The sequence below is a fragment of the Caloenas nicobarica genome, chromosome 4 (genome assembly GCF_036013445.1).
Source record: "Caloenas nicobarica isolate bCalNic1 chromosome 4, bCalNic1.hap1, whole genome shotgun sequence".
Taxonomy (NCBI): domain Eukaryota; kingdom Metazoa; phylum Chordata; class Aves; order Columbiformes; family Columbidae; genus Caloenas; species Caloenas nicobarica.
The window spans coordinates 45,499,234-45,518,881 of NC_088248.1; the positions used below are offsets into that span (position 1 = coordinate 45,499,234).

The following is a 19,648-nucleotide window of genomic DNA, read 5'->3' on the forward strand; positions in this document are numbered from 1 at the left end:
AAGTGCCAAAAACCTCCTAAAACTCATCCTGATTCATTTTGTGGGGGTCACACAGCCTAAGAAGTCTACAGGAAAATAAACTTTTTTTTAAAGCATCAGTGAATTACTTGATTTAACAGGCAGAGTGAAGAAAAATATCCTTCAGCAAAGGCCATTAACACCAGGCTGGGTTGCTGCTTTTGTTGCTGGAAGGTGTGAGATTCAGCAGCACACCTGGGCTTGTCCGATTGCTTGCATGCATTTATTTGGGCCAGTTTTTCACTTTCTGGGTACCTGTGCAAGATGAGATATGAAGCGCAGAGGAATTTTTAGTCAGTTTTGTAGCAGAACAGCTGCAGCCTGGAAGCCTCGACCTTAAGTGGCACTTGGGCTGGGCCACACAAAATAGATCAGAACTGTTGCAGCTGTGTTTATAACCAATACAAGTATCGGTTCCTCAGAGGCAGAAGAGTTTCGCAGGTGCTAATGAGCTGGGCAAAATGTGGCACGAAGCTCAAGAACTAATTAATAGCAAGAATTGCTGAGGTAATGTAGGGGAGGAGGGTTCTAAAAAAAATACCTCCGGGGCCATCCAAGACTTTTTACTCTTAAGCTACTTCTGGATATGTGTGTTTTCAGAAGAGTTTTTATAGCTGCATAAACAACGACTGTGGATTTCTGGCATCTGTGCAGAGGTATTTCATCCGTAACAATGCATAGGTAGAAGTGTTGGGGTTTTATTTGTTTATTAACTAATTTGCTTGGTTAGCTGCTCAGGAAAAATTTGGTAATTACTCAGGTGTATTTCCTTCTGTATGAAAGGTGAAAACTGTCACTTACTGAAATAATTCTCCTGAATTGATACATTGCCTATTTACCTGGACTTCTGCACCTTTAAAAATTATACAATGTTATGTTCATATTCCACTACCTAAATAATTTATATTTGCTTTCCCAAAGGTGAAGCAGGAGGTAATTTTCGTAATGTTTGTGTATTTCAGAACTATATATACCCTAAAGGAACACTGTTAAGCTTCTTTTTCCTTAACTCTGTTTATCAAAACCATGACTTTTTTTTTTTTAATGTGACTTTGATTTTTTTTTTTTAAATGATAGTAGCAATTATGAGTAACTTCCAGATGAAACATGTAGGCATCTGACACAGAAGGAAATACTACAGTGCTAAGGAAACGCCCTTGTATGCCTTGAACACTGGGTTAAGGTGCTTTTCACTTCAGGCTTTTAACGGCGAGGCGTGGTTAGTGGTAATTGAATCCTCTGTCAAATTGGATTTTATAGCATGGAAAGGACAGGCAATTGCTTTTAAACATAATCTGAGCAAAGGCTGTGTCCATGCAAAATGGAGTTCTGCAGTTGTTTTTGAAAACAGAAAGCAGTCCGTGATGTGGAGCGTGGTTTATCTGCACATGGACATTGAGCTCCTCCACCCCTGCCTTCTCCAGCAAGCATGGACACCCAGTATGGGAGCTCTGCGGGGGGAAAGCAGGTTTTTGCCATGAAACGTCACTGTCGCCACGTTCAAGAGATTTCACGCACTTATTTTTGATAGTAACTGTCTTTGAGTGTGACTGGTTCTTGTTTCCTGTGCAGACTGGTCTATAGGTGGAAAGCTTGTCTGTGTTCTTGGCCCATACAGTATGTCTGACTGTATCGTTGATATTCAGTGCTCAAGGAACTGAAAATGAAAATTCGATTTTTGCAAAACTGCTTTGAACAGAGGTGTAATAGGCGGCTCTCTTGACCTTTGCGACCACCAGCCCCCTCAGACGGGTGAGGAACTTGCTGTAACCTGCACCCAACGGGAGCCCCGTGGGTCTCGGGCGGCTGTGCTTGTCTCGCCTGCTCCATCTCCTTCACCTCCTGGCCGTGCTCGGGCAGGAAGATAGCAGGGATTTCTTCATGCTGACTTCAGCTTTTCTGGGGAAAATTTCGAAGTTAATACTCTAAATTTTGCTTTCCCAGACTCAAGTCTGCCTTGAGGTGTTCTTTCCAAACCAGTGGTAACGTAGATTGTGGAAGTTGCCCTTCACAGAATGTTAGGGATTGGAAGGGACCTCAAAAGATCATCTAGTCCAATCCGCCTGCCGGAGCAGGAACACCCAGATGAGGTTACACAGGAAGGCGTCCAGGTGGGTTTTGAATGTCTCCAGAGAAGGAGACTCCACAACCTCCCTGGGCAGCCTGTTCCAGGCTCTGTCACCCTCACTGAGAAGAAGTTTCTTCTCATATTGAAGTGGAACCCACTGTACTATCATTGGTTGTCACCGCGAAGAGCCTGGCTCCATCCTCGTGACACCCACCCTTTACATATTTCTATACGTTAATGAGGTCACCCCTCAGTCTCCTCTTCCCCAAGCTAAAGAGACCCAGCTCCCTCAAACGAGCAAACAAAATGATGAACATATGGCTCAGGGCTTGTGTTTCCACCGACACCGTGTGTCGCTCGATGACGACGGCATGCGGGGTTCGCTCCGCTCAGCCGCCGTTCCCGCCCTCCCCTGCCCGCCTGTGAGGGACGTGCCGGGCCCCCCGCGCGCCATGGCCGCCGCGCCCGCCGCCAGCCCCGCTCCGCTTCCCGGCACCGCGCCGCCGGGCACAGGCGGGGCTGGGCGGGCCGGCGGCCTCGCCGCGACCCCGGGGAGGCCAGTCAGGGCCGGCCGGGCGGCTTTCCGCCCATGTGCTGCTGTTTGTGTACGTGCCGCTGCCGGCAGCGGGCGGGGGCTGCCGCGGTGTGGCAGGTGCTCGCCGGGCCCCGCAGCGGCCGCCCCGAAGCGGCCGCCCCGCAGCCGTGAGAGGAGCGCGCAGCAACAGGGCGGCGATGCTGGCGCTGGGTTGCGGCGCTGAGGTGAGTGAGCTCTGCAGGGTCGGGCTGCGGGGCTCCATGACCTGCAGCTTGCCTGGAGTTGCTGCGAGATATGATGGGGCACCGCCCGGGGTCATCAGTGTTTCTGGTTAGGAGATGAAAAGTCTTGCTTGGATTGCTTTTTTTATAATTTTTTTTTTCATTTTATTTTTTTTCAGAAGGGCAGTCTCAAGGAACATAAAGTTCCAATGATTTCCAAGGGGGATGTTTTCTGCTATGGTGCAGTGTCCTTTAACTAGCCCTGGCTTAGACTGGCGATAACATAACGCCTTTTTTTTTTTTTTTTAATATCTTGTTCATTCTAGTCTGGCAGCGTCAGCCATCTGTTCGAGGCAGGAACCGGTGTGAACGCACCTGCAGATGCCTCTGGTCAGTCTCCAGCTCACTTGGCTGCTTGTGGTGGTGAAGCTTTTTTCCTACTTTGGCAACTGCAGACAGGGGCGAATTTGAACCAACAGGTAAAAATACAGAAGTTTTGTTTCTCCCACTTCTAATCTGGCACGTCCGTAAATCCAATTTATATTATATACATAATTTATCTAAGAGAAGCTTTAGACACACAGTTGTATTGCATAAGGTATCTGGGGTTGCTTATTTTAGAGTAACTTTATTACAGCGCGAACCAGAAATCCTATCTATATTGTGATAGCGATTTCATTTGATACATATAATACAATTTCCACACAGTGCTGCATGCAGATGTCAAAAGAACTTAATTCTTTTACACCAATGAGTATTCCTTTTTCGTCTGAAATTTTGCCCCTACTTCCAGTAAATGTAAGGATTTTTCCTCTAGCTGCAAAGTTTAATTTGCTTATACCTCTGAGCTAGTGGCAGCAAGCTGTTAGTCACAGTATTTGCTGAATGGTGCTGAAAGATGCTGTTAATCAGTGTACAGAGCGTATTCTGTGTACATAGTCTTTTAGAAAGTAAAGGTTAAACAGTGTGTAGTGCATGGGACAGTATGCCTTCTTTGCTGTGATGAATATGCTAAACATTCAATGGCAGTTACTGAGTACACTTTACTAGCTATATTCCTTTAATTTCCCTCTCCAACTCACAACAAACTAGTATACAGAGTAACACCCTGTAAACAGTCATGGTGGAGAACAAGATAGCTTCATCCTACTCCCCTTCTTCCAAATGACTGCTATGTATAAATTGCGTTTTTAGGATTGCCTTGGAGAAGCCCCGATTCATAAAGCAGCAAAAGTTGGGAGTTTGGAATGTCTCGCTCTCCTTGTAGCTGGTGATGCCAAAATTGAGTAAGTCAAACTACATTTAGTCACTTCAGTAACAGTGTCAAGCATGCACACTCTGAAGAAGTTCTAAGACTGTAAGTATACCATGTCTATAGTAATACCAGCAGTATTAAAAACTGCCATAAAGACCCAGGTAGCACAGATGATACACTGTTGTTTAGTTCCATGTTGAAGACCTTCATAGTAACTGCTAAGAGAATATTCCTGAGCATAACTTCTCCTTGCTAGTTTTCCATTCTGACTAATGCTGTGCTCACCTTCCTCTTGCTTGTCTGATACGCTAAGCCAGTCATAGTCCAGTGACAAATTTATTTTGAAATAATTATTCCTTCCTACATTTAATACCAGCCCTCTATATGAGTAAAGCCCCATGCTATCCTTGACAAGCCGCCTTGGTATTGAATGTCCGGACTGATTTTTATACTTCAATCTAAAGTTACCACTTAATTAATCTTGATTAATGCTTGCTCATCATATATATTCCACTTTAATTGAATGGTTATTGTTAATTCTGTCTTTCAGCTTGTGCAACAACAGTGGGCAAACAGCAGCAGACCTTGCACTGGCTTATGGTTTTCTGGAATGTGCCAAGTTCCTCACAACAACTGAACACACTCAGACAATGAAACTGAGAGGACAGTCTGGCTACTCACTAAGTGACAAACGTGGCTTGCTGAGAGAGGAGTCAGCTGCACAGGAACAAAGTGGCAGATGCATAAGCAGGAAGAGGAGAAGATCAGATGGTGTGTAATTACCACTTGCTTACTGCAATTCAGAATATATATATATTTTAATGCTTTTGGCATTTAAGTAAATTTGGTGTTAGATAGCAGTTGGATTTAGAAGCCTCCCAGTAAAGATCAACTTGCATCGGTATTTAAGGTTATGGTCTTGTCAAAAAAGGATTGTACATGGGGAGGGCCACTGAAAAGGCGACTTTAAAGTGGGGGGTGAGGGGGCTAGAAACAAAAAACCCAACGCATCATAGGTACTTTTCCTGATGTACTAATGGTGTAGTTCACAAAGACAGCATCTTTACCAACACCACAGGTTTATCCTGATGTTTTGATGGCATAGATACAGACTTATTCTTGTTTTTTTCATGTGACAGATCTTGTCTCCTAGCTGACAAAAGAAACAGCTTGTAATTCCAAAATGAAATCAATGGGAATCTGAAGTCTGAAGAAATATGACTGGACTGTGCACTGAGAAGACAGGTGGATGCTGGTACATTGTCTCCTTCTGAGAAGGAGGAAAGCTTGTTTATTTTTACTTCTTACAGAAGACTGTTGTGGGTTTTTTCCTAGCATAGTTGTATTCATACAGCTATAAATAAATAAGCATGTAACAATTCTCTCACATTTTTTTCTGTGTAAACATAAGAACAAAGTTCATAAAATTTAGTACATCAAGCCACTTTTCTCAGATGCCTTTTCTAAAATGCTGTTATCAACAGCACCTGCAGCAACAGATTCATAGCGCACAAGACAGCTGGCTATATGGAACCTGAAAGGCAGAGGAGAGTTATCTTTTTGGCAAGAAAGAATTCTATAAAATAAAAGGATTGGACATTTAATCTATAAAGATTTTAGCATAACAAAAATTGCTCTATAAAGTTGTCCTAGCCAAAAGGAGAGAGCATTAGTTACCTAATAAATGTATTTGCAAGAAATATAATTCACATCAGATAACTCTTATTTTTAGAGTTTTCATTTAAAACCAAACAAACAACAGCAACAACAAAAACCCAAACAACAAAACAAATTACTCAAGCAACATTTATATTTCAACTGGGTTTTGATTGACTTAAAGCATTATTTTGATAAATAACAAGACAGTTATATCTAGATCAGCTAGTATTCTGGCTTAGCATGTTCCAGCATGAGTGGAATTTAAATAGTTTTTGGTCGCTGAGGTAGGCAGAGATTATAATAGGCATCCTTGTTCCAAAACTCTGGGCCCTTCCATCCACACCAGCCCTGTCCAAGAAAAAGCAAGAGAGCATTTAAATCTACTACAAATTCCAATTTTCCTATCTACTACTATTGGAAATATTTATTTTACTGATTTTAATCTAAGCTGTATGAATTCTTTTAAAATGTGTATAGAATGCAGCGGGACAGTTTTCAGAAACTTCTCTACATGCCTGGAAACACGTTAATGGGAAACACTTCACAAAGTCCCTCTCCCTCCACCTTCCTCCCTCCCCACCCCAGTTCCTAAAAAGTAGCATCTCTCTCCTTTTTTTTTCCTTCCTCTTTTTTTCCCCATTTCCTACTACCTTCTGCTGCTACAGAGAAATTAATATTCTGAATCTACCATTCTCTGTTTCCATTTCTCTTGTCTTTGAAGAATCCTTGCAGGCTTTGGTAACTGTTGATATTTCAGAGCCAAACAGAGCTCTTAGTATCAGAAGGTGGGTCGTTGATCATGATTTAGCAGAAAAACAGTCTACCAAAGCTCTGGTTTGCATAATGCCACATAATGTATCAGGTGTTTTCGAAGAAGAAAAGCTACAAACTTACAGTCCACCTCAGTTCCTCCCCTCACCTCCCACTTCTGATGAGGAAAGGGAGTTGTGCCTCTATTTTATCCTCCTGGACCACTCCTGAACAACCTGTAGCCGTAAAAGCTTTTGGTTCTACATGTCCACTGTAAATCGTTTCTTCCTGTATTTATTTCAAGCCTTGATCCTACTGGAACTAGCAAAATGTTTCCTCAACAGCTTTTCCAGTTGGGCCCAACCCAAGGGCATCCACGATACAAAATAAAAGTTGGTATTTGCAACTTAATATGAAGAACAGAGAAGAAATGGATGGCTTAACACCTATAGGATGATTTAGCCACCTTCAGAGTTTAAGTTTCTGACACTACGTTTACTGTTTTCTCATGTGCTGTCATCCCTTTCAGTAGCTTTAAATAGGGAAATAACATTACATATCCTTTAGTTCTTCAGAGTTTTCCCAGATTTTCCAAATAGCTCAGTACCCAATACCTGCCCTTTAAACTTAGTTTAATGCCTGATGTGAGAATGTCTATGTTTTGAACTTGAAAATAAATAGTTATCTTCCCTGCTTCAGTTAACAGCAGTTTACAGGCTGAACGGATTTTTCTGTTCCATCCAAAATACTAAACACATTTATTGCATATATTACTGGGTAAAAGGGGAGATGGTTTAATTCAGAGGAAGTAAAGAATGTTTCTTTGTACTATAACTTTACGTAGTTGCCGACCTAGTGTATCTTCTCCAAATACACCAAGTTTAAGTAACTAACAATAGGAAGCATATATGCAGGTTAACTGGGATCAGTACTTCCTCTATAAGGAACTGAAGAGCCATAGAATGACCAATTCATACTTGCCTGTGTTTTATTTAATGCCAAAATATATGTGTATACATGCATATGTGTGTGTGTGTCTATCTATGTGCATCAAGCCTCACCTTTTCCAAAATAACATGCAGGTCTTCTCCTCCGGTGTAATGTGGGTCTAGAATCAAATATTTTATGTGCCCTGTCATCTCATTCCAAGCCACTCCTAGTATCGTGTGAGCCAAAACACCTCCACCTAAAATAGGAGGAACACAAATTGCTAAAAAATTTTGACAGAGATTGACTAAATATGCAAGCCTAAAATAAAAGTACATCAACACTTTCTATTATCAGATTAGCTTGGTTATCAAAATGATTCTGAAGCCGTCCTATGTAAGATACTTCACATCATTAAACAACATCTCTTTACTACAACTAGAGAAGATTACTTATTTTAATTACTACAACTGAAGAATTTACTTTCCAAATTTCTTCCATGCCAGCAAGAAGGGTTAAATCCTCAGCACTTCCACTAGATGAAGTCAAGAATATTTCAAACAGCTGGTTTGCTCACAGCAGCTTTTAAGAACACCATTGAGATTGACTTTTTTTTTAGCTGCTTTAATACTGAGTGAAAAGATACCAGCCAGACTAAATTGTTTCATTTTCCTGGCTCCCTTGGGAAAAGCATAATTTTTAATTAATCTAGAGTTTTGATTAACTCTTGTACAGTAAATTGAATGAGTTCTAATTGAAATTAAGTTCAGCACAGAGAGGCCACACACTTTCCTTGGTGTTCTTTGACACTCGAGCACTTACCAATCATAATTGGAGTTCCTTCAGTCTTGAAATGATTAGCAAGCTCTCTTCCCTGCAATGCTAGTTCAGAACCCTGGCTAGGTAAGAAAAACAATAATAGGTTGGTCATCCTCGCTAAGCATAATTCTCTAATTATCCATTATACTCATTAAGTGCGTAGGTAACTGATTAGAAAGTTGCTCAGAGTTTTCCTGTGTAAACATCCTGGGAAAATCTGAAAAGAAATGTTTTTTTAAAAAAGTTTTTTTACGCAACTTACAGATTCTGGTCAGACCAACAAGTCTGCTGTAAGCCTAGTTGCCACTGGAGCACCTGGAGTCACCAGCTTCTGTATGTGTCTGCTGCTTGTCTCCCACAGCAGGGACAGCTGGTAACCCCAGTGGCTCCCTCCAAGCAGCTGAAAAACAGACGGGCTACATCTGTCAGCAAGGGGGAGCCTGAAGTGACAGAACTTTCTCAGAAACGTAACAAAAATAAGGTATCAATAAAGGTGTTTATAATGACATCTCTTAAGATAGGTTTCCACTGTAATTGCACAAGCAATTGCAGTACTCAATCCCAAACTGGCTTTAAAAATCCAGTCTCAAATAACAGTAGTAACCTGTTCAAAGCAACACCAAACTGAGCTTTGCTATCATCTCCCTGCTTTCGTTTTCAACTATGGGAATCAGCCACAGACAAAAGTCTACAAGGAAGAGAAAGGCACACACACAACACATGCACGCACTCCAGGATTCAAAGCTGAAGACAATATGTGTGATGGAGACTCATATGCCCCTTAGAAGACCGACAGTACTCCCCAAAGTGGTGACAGAAACTAGGCAGAAAATTAATACAAATATCTTTAATATCTTGTCTTTGTATTTCTCTTGAAAACTCAAAGAAAGCCTGTATGCCTGCTTCTCAAGTTCCTGGAGAGATGGATTAAATGCAGACAGAACACAAAACTGCAACTCTGAGAACTGGTGCATTTACAATAATGGATTCAGTACTTGTGTAGCTGGTGCAGCTGTGAAGTCTTATTTCCATGCAGAGTTAGAGGTGCTAGCTGGAAACAAGCCCAGGACAAAAATGCTGTCCACTGCCAGGGACCAGCTGAAAAAGATGTGTGACACTTCTTCTGAGCCTGTCAGTGATGCTGGCTTCTCAGAACCCTGAAAAATATTGGTGCTTCCTTGTAGCAGCACTATGAGCAACTTTACTCAGTCCAAAAAGGAATCTACTCTATAGTCTTATGTGCAGGAACAAAAACCTTCATACTTGCAGGGCCTGTCACAGCTGCTGTAAATAATAGGTGGATCATCTGCAAATAAGCTCTGGAACAGAAAAAATATTTAAATTTGCTATATAAAGCTTGACAAAATATTGAAGAATTGAACTGTTTTCCTACCATTTAGAACCACCATCACCATGGTCACATGCTCTTTTAGAATATCCACAGTAGAATTTATTCTAAATAAATACAACTCCTAAGTAGTATTTTGTTTGACCAGAATTTTCATATGTGCTACATTAGCGTATATTTTTTATTTCATTATTGTATTTATCACAAAATGTTCAGGGATTTGTTAGCCTGCTTAGTGTTGCCCAAAATGTTAAAAGTCCAGTAATTTTACTTCTGATAGATGCTGAACTATATTATTTTTCTTCCAAATACATTTGTCGGGTTCTTTATTGTGTATGATACCGTCACATTGTCAGAACTGAAATACATCCCTTGTTTTATCTGTTGTACAAATCCACAAAAGAGAACAATATTTACAGGCTGCTCAGCAATTTTCTTCAATCCTGAGCTGACGGGTTACCTCTGCAGATGAAGTAATAATCTACTGCCAGTGTGCATTCTGTTCATTATGACTGCCAGGCTGTGTGTCTGCTTCAAAAATTATGTTTGTGGTGCAAAGGAACAGGCTGAATTCCACATCAGTTTGCATATCGTTAAGCAATTTATAGCAACTGCAAACTGGAACCCCAAGCCCCCAAGAAACTTAGCAACATCTTAATTTGTAAGCACTTAGCACAACCAAAGGCAGGAACAAAGGGTTTATGAACAAAGAATCCTTAAAAGATTTATTCTCTCTTTTATTATCCTATTTATTCCACATATTATAATGGCTATTTGCATTTTAAGGCAGTCAGTCTTTTTAATAATTACTGAGCTATTAAACAGATACCGATTCTTACCTGACAAATAGTATTTTTGATGTTATTCCAAAAAGCTGATTTAAAACAAGCTGTACCTCAATTGAACCAATCCATTGCCGTGACCCAACAAACGCTGCAGGTTTGTCTCCAGCATCAACCAGCGCCTTCGCAACATCATGATGAAGAAGAAAAACAAACATCAACAACATATAGTTGGCAATTCTACCACTTTTCGTGAACGAAGTTGGTTTATATACATGGGAACATGTCTTGAAGCTAGCCAGTCAAAAGCAGGCAAATGGATGTTGAATTTATTCATTGCAGTTCCACTTCAGAAACGTCACTTGAACACTACCACAGAACAGTGCCTGGAAGCACAGAGTGTTAACCCCAGCTCCACGGGCAGAGCTCAGGCCGGGCTGCATCGCCTGTGCTGCAGGGGCCACTCCACAGACTGAGGTACCTGGAGCCCCACTCAATGCATCTCTGAAGAGGATCCATAAAATACTGCGCTGAGGAAGAGGCCACTGAAATACACTGAGGTTGTGGTTTATTTTAAACTCTTCTCCATTCTGAGGCTTGTATGTTATATGCAGCACTTGAGAGGGGCCTTTTCCACTCAGGATACAAAGCCCACATAGTCTCCTGAAGGCCACCACTCTCTTCTAGATGTCTAAAAATACTATGGGAGCCTCTGGACTTCAATTGCTTTTAAGTGTGTGACTCAGAAATGTTCAGGAATTGCAGTTTCAACTTTAGTGCTCACATCCCTGTTAGGTATGATCAAGTTGTTTCATGGACTAAATCAAACTGTGCTTAAAAGGTTCATTGAATAAACACAATGCAAAGAACTATTTTTAGAAGACTGAAGATTAATTGCAGTATTTCTTGCTAGGTGTACAAAATTAGCTGCCCAAGCCTACAGTTTTTCTACAGTGCTATTAACAGAAATGAACATATTCAGGTATGCATTTGAATTCACAATAGAAGTAGTGAAGAAGAATTAAAAAAAAAAAAAAAAAAAAAGAGAAGAGCCCACTACTCTCAAAGGCAACGTTGCAAAAGCAAGCAGTAAATCAATGCATATCATCTGGGGACCTATCCAGCTGTCACTGAATACAAAAGTCAGTATTAAAACTGATTTTAATATGACACATTGGGTTGTTTGTTTTCTGTCATTTGGTAAAAAAACCAGTAAAAATATCATAATCTGAGCTTCTAATAGAACATTAATCAAGGGAAATATTTAGAAGGCTATTTTAATGAGTCTTATTTGTACAGATAATGTTACCCAAAACTAATAAACATTTGGAGACAGACCTCCTATAATAAAACTTGTTAAAAATAATAATTCAGAGCTACTGTAGTTCAACTTAAGATATAAATTAAAAATAACACACAAATCCAACGACTATGAATTTGGTATTTTAAAAGCAATCTATACAAACTTTTCTGGACAAATATGCATAACATTATTAATCTGCTTAAATGATCTGTACCTGTTGGATTTCCTTGTGCGTTGGTATAGGGGCATCAATGTAACCTTGGTGCTTGAACCAAGAACAGATTGTCTGCAAAGACCGATAGGCACAGCCCCAACCACTGTCATCAATCCGATCCTGCATATAGTGGTGATAACTATATACACCATGCACTAAATAAACCTGCACATAAAGACATAATACAAATGCACCTGATCACACTCGCATCAATTTTCAGAGAAGTCATATAACTTATCACTGGCACTGTAAGCGCTTTTACGTGGGAACTGCAAATCTCTGGAAGAAATGAAGGGTTGTTATTCACACGTGATTACTCCTCCTGTTTTTGTCTCCTAAATGTCTTGGTTCATAGTTTTCATTTCTTTCTTGGTCCTGAGAAACTTTTAAAATACATGCTAAAAATGTATTCATTGTTTTCCAGGAAAATGCAATTTATTTGGGACAAATATAGCTAAAGCAGTGCTGTTTTGGGCAAAGAAGCCCTTTTGCTCAAAAGGCCAAGTCAGTTACTTCACTTTCTCATCTTTACAATACTCTCTAAATCACTTCTTTTAATAAATCCCAAGTAAAATAAAAGTACTTCCTCACAAATGTTTCAATTTACACGTACCATACCAGACTCCATACCAGGCGAATTAAGATGTAAATGTGGACTTCTAAGATATCCGTCTTTATATGGTTCATCTGGAAAATGATAAGCATTTGCTCTCTTGAAATATGGCCTGTCACAAGGCAGATTGAATAACCCATGCAACTCCTGCATGTAAGTTAGAATAAAAATAAAGAGCACAATTCATATTTTGGATTAAAAGAAACATCACATTTTAAGTAAAAAAGACAAACAATTTTAAGAGCTTAGTTTAACAAATTAATATATTAAAATCTGCTTAATTAAACATTCAGCACGTACATTTACTACGGCATCTCCCCCCTTGTGTAGGGTTAGCTCCCAGCTAAAGGGCCCACTATTTTATGCAGTTCTGTTAAATAATGCCTGCCACTGGAGCCCCAGTGAAGAGATCACGAGCGACAAGTGTCTTATGGAAGTATGATAAAATACACCATAATAGAAAAGGATTACTGTTTTATCTATGCAGTAGTATAGACAGACACACTCTGAATTATAATCTTAAATGCTATTGGAGACATACAATACCACATACTGAGACAAAGACACTAAACTTATGGTGTAAGCAGATTGTGTATTTTTAAATCTCTGAAGCACTGTTTACAACACAGCAGCCACATTTAAAGAGACCTATTGTCTTAATTCATAGAGCTTAAGAGTGAAAGGAATGATGAGATCATCTAGGATGATGTGTGTAGCACGGGTAATGTATTTTACGCAGATGATGCAACACTGAACCTACAGTAACACTGAGCAACCAGTGGAGAGGAGTGAACCGAAGAGAGAGAGCAGGAAAGACTTAATGTGCCACCGCCTGAGGCTTCTGCAAGTGCGAGGAATAGATTAGGCTTTATATACCCAGTAATGCTTTAAACAGAAGATGAAAAATCCATGTGGCTTGTACACCTCTAAGGCACCAGAGGATGCACTCCTCACACTCAGCATGTGTAACTGTGTGACCTCAGGTGCCATCTGTCAGGTACACGTCTCCATCTGAAAGGACTGCCACATCTGAACACTTATCCACCTCATCCATATTCCTTTCTCTAGCTGTGCCAGCCCAGAGGGCAAAAAACAACCTAACAAAAGCTAGCTCAGGCTGGTCAGCTGTAAGCCACAAAAGCAGCCCTCAGAAAACAAACACAAAACCTCAGCAACACACAACCCCAGGGAAGAAACCAAAACAAACAAACAAAAAAACCAAACCCAAGCCTAATCCTTTCAGGACACATATTAAAGTTTGAAAGTACTAACACGCCACAAGTAATCTGATATTCTACCATGGAAGTGGAGAAATTAAAGAATCCAGCGCCAGAAGTATAATTTAGATAAAACCTATCTAAAACAAATCCTACGTAGTTTTAAAGCTTCTATTGTTCCCTTACAAAATTTAGATCTGGCACATTTTATAAAATAACTTCTAATAAATCAAGCTTCCACATTCAGTGTACTGCATCAGTTTTAATAAAGATAAATTTTAAAAATAGTAGTATCTTAGTATTTATTCTATGTTGGCTAAGTGAAAAGCTTTACTACAGCTTCAGTTACAATATTGATAATTATTTAAAAAAAACCCATCAGGTTCTGTTAGTATTTGTCGGCTTTACCTTTCTGTAACTTTCCAGTTGATCATCTGAAATACCCATAGGATACGAGATTGTTACAAGGTGATTTTTTCCTGGTAATATGAAATGAAATTGTTCTGGCACGACAATTGATGTTCCCTTCATGTATTTCATGATACATGTTTCCATGTCAATTAATTGCCCGTGAATTGCTTTCACCAGGAGATTTTGTACCCTGCAGTATACAAGGGAGAATATTTAAAGAGCAGAACAGTGATGGTGGATCATTTTCTCTCATAGCTCCGATAGTTATACAATACTTATATGCATATTCGCACCTGGTATGATGAAATTATTTCCGCGCTTCCACTCTCACAGAGAAAGACAGAAGAACCTCACTGTGCCTTACTCAAACCATGTCCATACACAGAAACTACTCCCTAGTGATTCAACCCTCCAAAGCGCAGGTACCCTGGTCATGTATCAGAAACACAACCATTATGAGAGTTCGTTGGAATAAAAGTTACATATATGACTATATGGGGGTTTGTTGCATTTCATTCACCCTGTTAAGCATCCTTCAGAGTCAAACCCTATGGAAAAAATGCAGAGGAGGATAAATGTTTTCCACCTTCACCTACCCAGCTTCAGCCCCTAATGTAGTACTGAGATTACAAAGGCTCAGCAAATACCCTCCAACTCTCACTTTTACACATACTCATGTACTTAAAAGAATTTTTAGAACAAAACTTTCTCAATTCCTTCCTAAGCAATGGTTATACGTTATCAAATCTATCAGCCATAGATAAACAGAATTTTTTGTAGACAGCAAAAAGATTGTGTCTCAAGATTATCAAAGCTAACAGCTATCTACAGGAGCTTTTATTATTTATGCAGTTAAATTCCATTACAAAAATACTATATGCCACTTTATTACACTGATTAATGATATAGCTTTACTTCATTATTTCAAAAAAAAGCAGAAATAAAGTTGAAAAATTACAAGTTCAGGATAACGCTTACCTTCCCCATGTTTCTTCCGGAGAAACAGATAGAACAACATCAACTGGTAACGTCATATTAATGTAGTGGTGTTCCTTATTTTCCCTTTCAATGACTGGAGCCAAAGCAGCTAAGGAAGATGTCATTTCCAACATGAGGTCTATATTGACTATCTGCTGCTGCAGAGAATGAAGACATCAATAGTACACCTCCAACAACACATCCACCAAGAGGGCAAGATTGTCGATATTTGGTATCAAACCCAGTAATGAAATATTTGGGTTAAAAAAAAAAACCACCTCGTAATGTTGAAGACAAACTTCTATGTGCTGATCTACTGTAAATGGATCTTTGCATTCACGCTGAGTCTCAACGACTTTAAAAGGATTATTCTAAGTCATGTCAATGTCCACTTGTGTACAGAAAAGCCTAGACAGGCAAGATCTAAAAATGTTTAAATGATAGGTTGTCTGATATAATTTATTAGTGTGGTGAGACACATACCGTATCTTGTAACTTTTTATCCTTTTTTTTGCCAAGTTTTCGTTTGGTCTCATCATCTTGATCAAATCTGAAGTACCGACAGAAAGAGAAGTTTATATAATATGCAATTGATCTATTTAAAAAAAATGTTTTAAATATACTCACTGTATAAATCGTCTTATCTCCTTACAAGCAGAATCATCGGTCAGCTCTGGAACAGTGCTCATACCATTGTTAGGCCACACATAGACTGAACTGTGGCAAATTCTTAATACAAGAACATCAGAGGACAGTTTGTTTGCAAGATCACTGAAAACATATCCTAATGCCTTTTTTGTTGATGCCTCTGAAATACAATAAGGATACAATTAGCATAGAAAATTCCCTCACTTTTGTTATAGCTGCTGGGCATACTTTTTTTTTTTTAAAAAAAGATATATTTTCACTTGCAAGAAAAACATAAGTGCTGTTATGATCATAAAAATGGCTATGTAAACAAAAACTGAGATAAGATTTCACTTAGTAGGTTTGTCTCAAACATTCGCATTCATACCTGACTGAACAAAAGCATACTGTTTCTCTCAGATGTTGTCAAATACAAAGAGCTGAACGGATTACAGAAGAATAACCTATACCATAGTCAGTTCTCACACCAATAACTCTTAACCAAGCCGACAGATGCAAACAAACTTCTATGTACAAACAAACTTCTACATATGGTTATATTCAGTCTTTTGTGTAAATACTGGAAAAATTCAATCTGAGTCACATGCTTCTGACTTCATAGCCTTATACAGAAATACAAATCAAAACCATACTAAATTTTTGGAAAAGCAGGGCCTACAATCCAGCTGCAGACCAAATTTTGGCTGATGTACACCTAGAACTGTAAGCCACACCCTGATCAGCCTGAATCCTTATTACAGGTACAGATGTTAGTCTTGCAGAGCTTGACTTGACTTTTTAAGTTTCACCCACTCCTTGCAACCTGAGCCAATACTGGATATGACAGAGCAACCTTTGCACATTACCAGTGTTGTTTTACTCACTGAGGAGATTAACAACCATTACTTAGGATGCAACAAGCTACACAAACCCTAACAAGCTATCAAAGACTATGCTGAATGTATTTCTTTAACACGTTAATTTAGAGTTGGCCACTATTAGTTCACTGTTGCACCAGAAGTCTATAAAAGCTACAGCATTAGGAAAATCAAACCAAGTCCAACATATTTAGCTAAATCTCCAAAAGAAAAACCTCACTGCCTTCAAAGAAGTGGTCTGCCATATTCACACACTATTTCTCTGTAGAATGTTATGCTGCACTTGGACAGTCTCAGTATCACTGTGCTTGACTGTGGTTAAAATTCACTATACTGTAAACGAAGTCAAATAAATAGCCTTTCTGTAAAGATGAAATTCACAAAAAGTTGCTATCCATTAGGCCAACCTATTAAATACTTCTGTTCCACATTATGAACTGAAAGGAGCCAAAGTTCCTTTTTGAGGTTCACTAGCACTGAATTCTGAGTTTCTAGTACAGATGTGTCCTTCTAAAATGCAGAATGAGCTACGGTTGAGCTAAAGACACCCTCCTTCCACACTCTGCCCTGCGATAGCTCAATGGACCCTGACAACCTTGAGCACACTTTTGGAAGTGAATTTCATGTTACTGTAAGAACACGAGACTAGAGGAGCCTCTTAACACCATATGGTCTAGTCCCTTGTTATTATGTGGAAATGAAGTAGCCAATCCTACCTAAATTCAGTAAAGTAACTAGTTAGCTTGTTCTTCTTCTCTATTACTCTAGAAAGACTAGACCACAATCACAGAACCGTATCATTAATATAATCCTGTTATAACTAAACTCATTGTTGTTAAGCTATTCCCTGTTTGCTTACAATCTCAGTGACAACTTCGCGATCAAACTGAAAAGTGATCTCAATACCATACCCATAAGCAGGAAAAATACGTAAATAAAATGTCTTAAAAATGGCAACTAAAACTTCAGATTAAAATAAAAAACATACAGTGAAAAAAGACTCTCAGAAAGTTAATGGAGATAAAGAATAACATCTTTTGTACATAATCCTTAGGAGTTTGGGAAGAAGCACTTAACATCTGGTCAAACGCCACGAAAATAAACATCACAGTTAGTTAATTAAGATTTAAATGAGTAACCTTTTATTAAGAAATCTATTATAGTCTTACAGACACACCATCAGTAGTTGCTAGCTGAAACGCAAGATCCAAGCCTCCTCTTATTCTAAAGAGTATGTCCATAGCTTCTAGAATTACCTAAGGAGAAAAAAGAAGCCATGAAAATGAACAGTTATTTCAACATGTTTTCTCCCAAGTTACAATTGGCTGTTATTATGCCACAGTGTGGGAGCACACCAGTAATTACTGCAGCTGCCCAGGGTGAATAAATAGGGAACCAAGCGGTGCAGCAGCACATAGTTGCAGAGCCTGTACCTCAATTACACAAGTGTTGCTTCAAATGGTCCTTAAAACACACTTCCTGCCTAAACAAGGCAGTCTTAATTCTATACTTTCGCCATTTAGAAATATTTTGGTTAAAACACCATTGTTTCTATCCAAACATCATACGTTTTCCATCTTATGAGTCATCTTCTTGTTCAGGTAAACCAAGGACTGCTCTGAGCATTAAAGCAGAAAGCTAATTAAGCACATCCGTAAGTGTGCATTCAGCTTGACTAGGAAATCACAGCTTCAGGGGAAGGAAAAAAAAGGGCGGGGGGGGTGGTGGGGTGAGGAAGGGACAACCTCTAGAATACAGCCTGAGTTTCACATTTGACAGAAGAGCTGCTTCTGGCAGCACAGAGACCACCCAGCTGTTTCTTTCACCTTCTGAAGTCCCCGCCTTGTGTCCCCACCGCTGCTCATTTCAGACATTTTAATGTGAACTTCCTCAGAGAACTCGTGCAGACGGAAAACCAACCTTTTACTGAGAGAAGACTTTTTCAGCCAGATGAATTCTCAGTCAAGTTACACATACCACTCCAAAAACAGCTTAGCCAATACAGGGAGGAACAAGAAGTGTCAGCCCAGAAGGTGGGTATTGCTTAATCTACTAGTCCACAAAAGAAATCATTCACAGACTTAAATGTTCCAAAAAACCCCACCAAATGCCTGTAAGAATAATCACACTGAGCTCTTTTGGAAAGGCTTGTCACATAACTGTTTGTTTACAAAGTATGGGAAACTTCCAGATGCAATGCTATCATTAATGAAATAAAAGAATCAAAATGTAGTACTCATTTTCTTTCCATTAAAAGTATTCTAAGATAATATATAGAGAGATATGCATGCCTGATGAATATGTAGGCATGTACACTTCTAACCTTGGCTGAAAAGATTTTCAGGTTTCCCTGATTCTGGAGAGCCAAAGTTTACTCCAAGAAACAAAAAAAGGCAAGACTGCAGTGTCCATAACATTTTGGATACTATTTTAGGTGACGGAGTTATCTACACTAGAAAGGTCTTGGAGTGCGGGATGCACAAGTGCCATCATGTGAAAAAACAGTTAACCTGGGCTGATGCAAATGCTTTTCATTTGAATGATTACAACATAAGGTTAACGAATGAAAATCAGAGCTCTGCAAAAGGAGTAGGCCAGGATTTGGCCTTTTGGTAGCGGCTCAGCATGGGCGATGAGGCCACCTCACAAACCCCCGACAAAAGCCACGCAGCCCTGGCCGAGACCCCCACGGTCGACAGGAGCGGGGGGGCTGGCCCGGGCAGCACCGCAGGTGTCACAGCCCCGCCCGACACGCCCCGGGCCTCGCACCCCGAGGGGCCCCGACACCTCCCCGCGGGTGCCCCTGGGGGCTGGGAGCCCGAACGCCACAGCAGCGGCCGCTTCGGGTGTTGGGAGGAACGGCCGGGGAAGCCTCTAGGCCTCCAGCCCGAGCGCGGCCCGCAGCCCCGGGAGGGGCGGACTCACCACGTCCGTCAGCGCCGCCGCGGGGGCCGGGCCCGCCCGCATCCTCCCCGCGCATGCGCGCTCCCCCCTCCCCGCAGAGGCGGCCGCGGGAATCACGTGA

At 40.2% G+C, this 19,648-nt stretch overlaps 2 protein-coding genes across 3 annotated transcripts; one reads left to right on the top strand and one right to left on the bottom strand.

The window, feature by feature from the left end:
* Positions 1–2,693: 2,693 nt before the first annotated feature.
* Positions 2,694–5,759, top strand: ANKRD37 (ankyrin repeat domain 37). Its single transcript, XM_065634618.1, has 5 exons — positions 2,694–2,845; positions 3,169–3,321; positions 4,037–4,128; positions 4,648–4,868; positions 5,237–5,759. Exons 1-5 carry the CDS (start codon positions 2,819–2,821, stop codon positions 5,248–5,250), a joined length of 507 nt encoding a protein of 168 aa, XP_065490690.1. The 5' UTR covers positions 2,694–2,818; the 3' UTR covers positions 5,251–5,759.
* Positions 5,354–19,608, bottom strand: UFSP2 (UFM1 specific peptidase 2). Of its 2 annotated transcripts, none has more exons than XM_065634617.1 (12): positions 19,549–19,608; positions 17,801–17,879; positions 15,746–15,926; positions 15,602–15,668; positions 15,119–15,273; positions 14,138–14,330; positions 12,513–12,659; positions 11,900–12,064; positions 10,440–10,564; positions 8,256–8,332; positions 7,568–7,692; positions 5,354–6,104 (listed from the first exon to the last, which is right to left on the bottom strand). In XM_065634617.1, the coding sequence occupies exons 1-12, from the start codon at positions 19,588–19,590 to the stop codon at positions 6,018–6,020; spliced, it is 1,443 nt and encodes a 480-aa protein (XP_065490689.1). In that variant the 5' UTR covers positions 19,591–19,608; the 3' UTR covers positions 5,354–6,017. The 2 variants fall into 2 exon arrangements, with proteins under 2 accessions (XP_065490689.1, XP_065490688.1); XM_065634616.1 differs by having other exon boundaries at positions 15,119–15,276.
* Between the last annotated feature and the right edge of the window lie 40 nt (positions 19,609–19,648).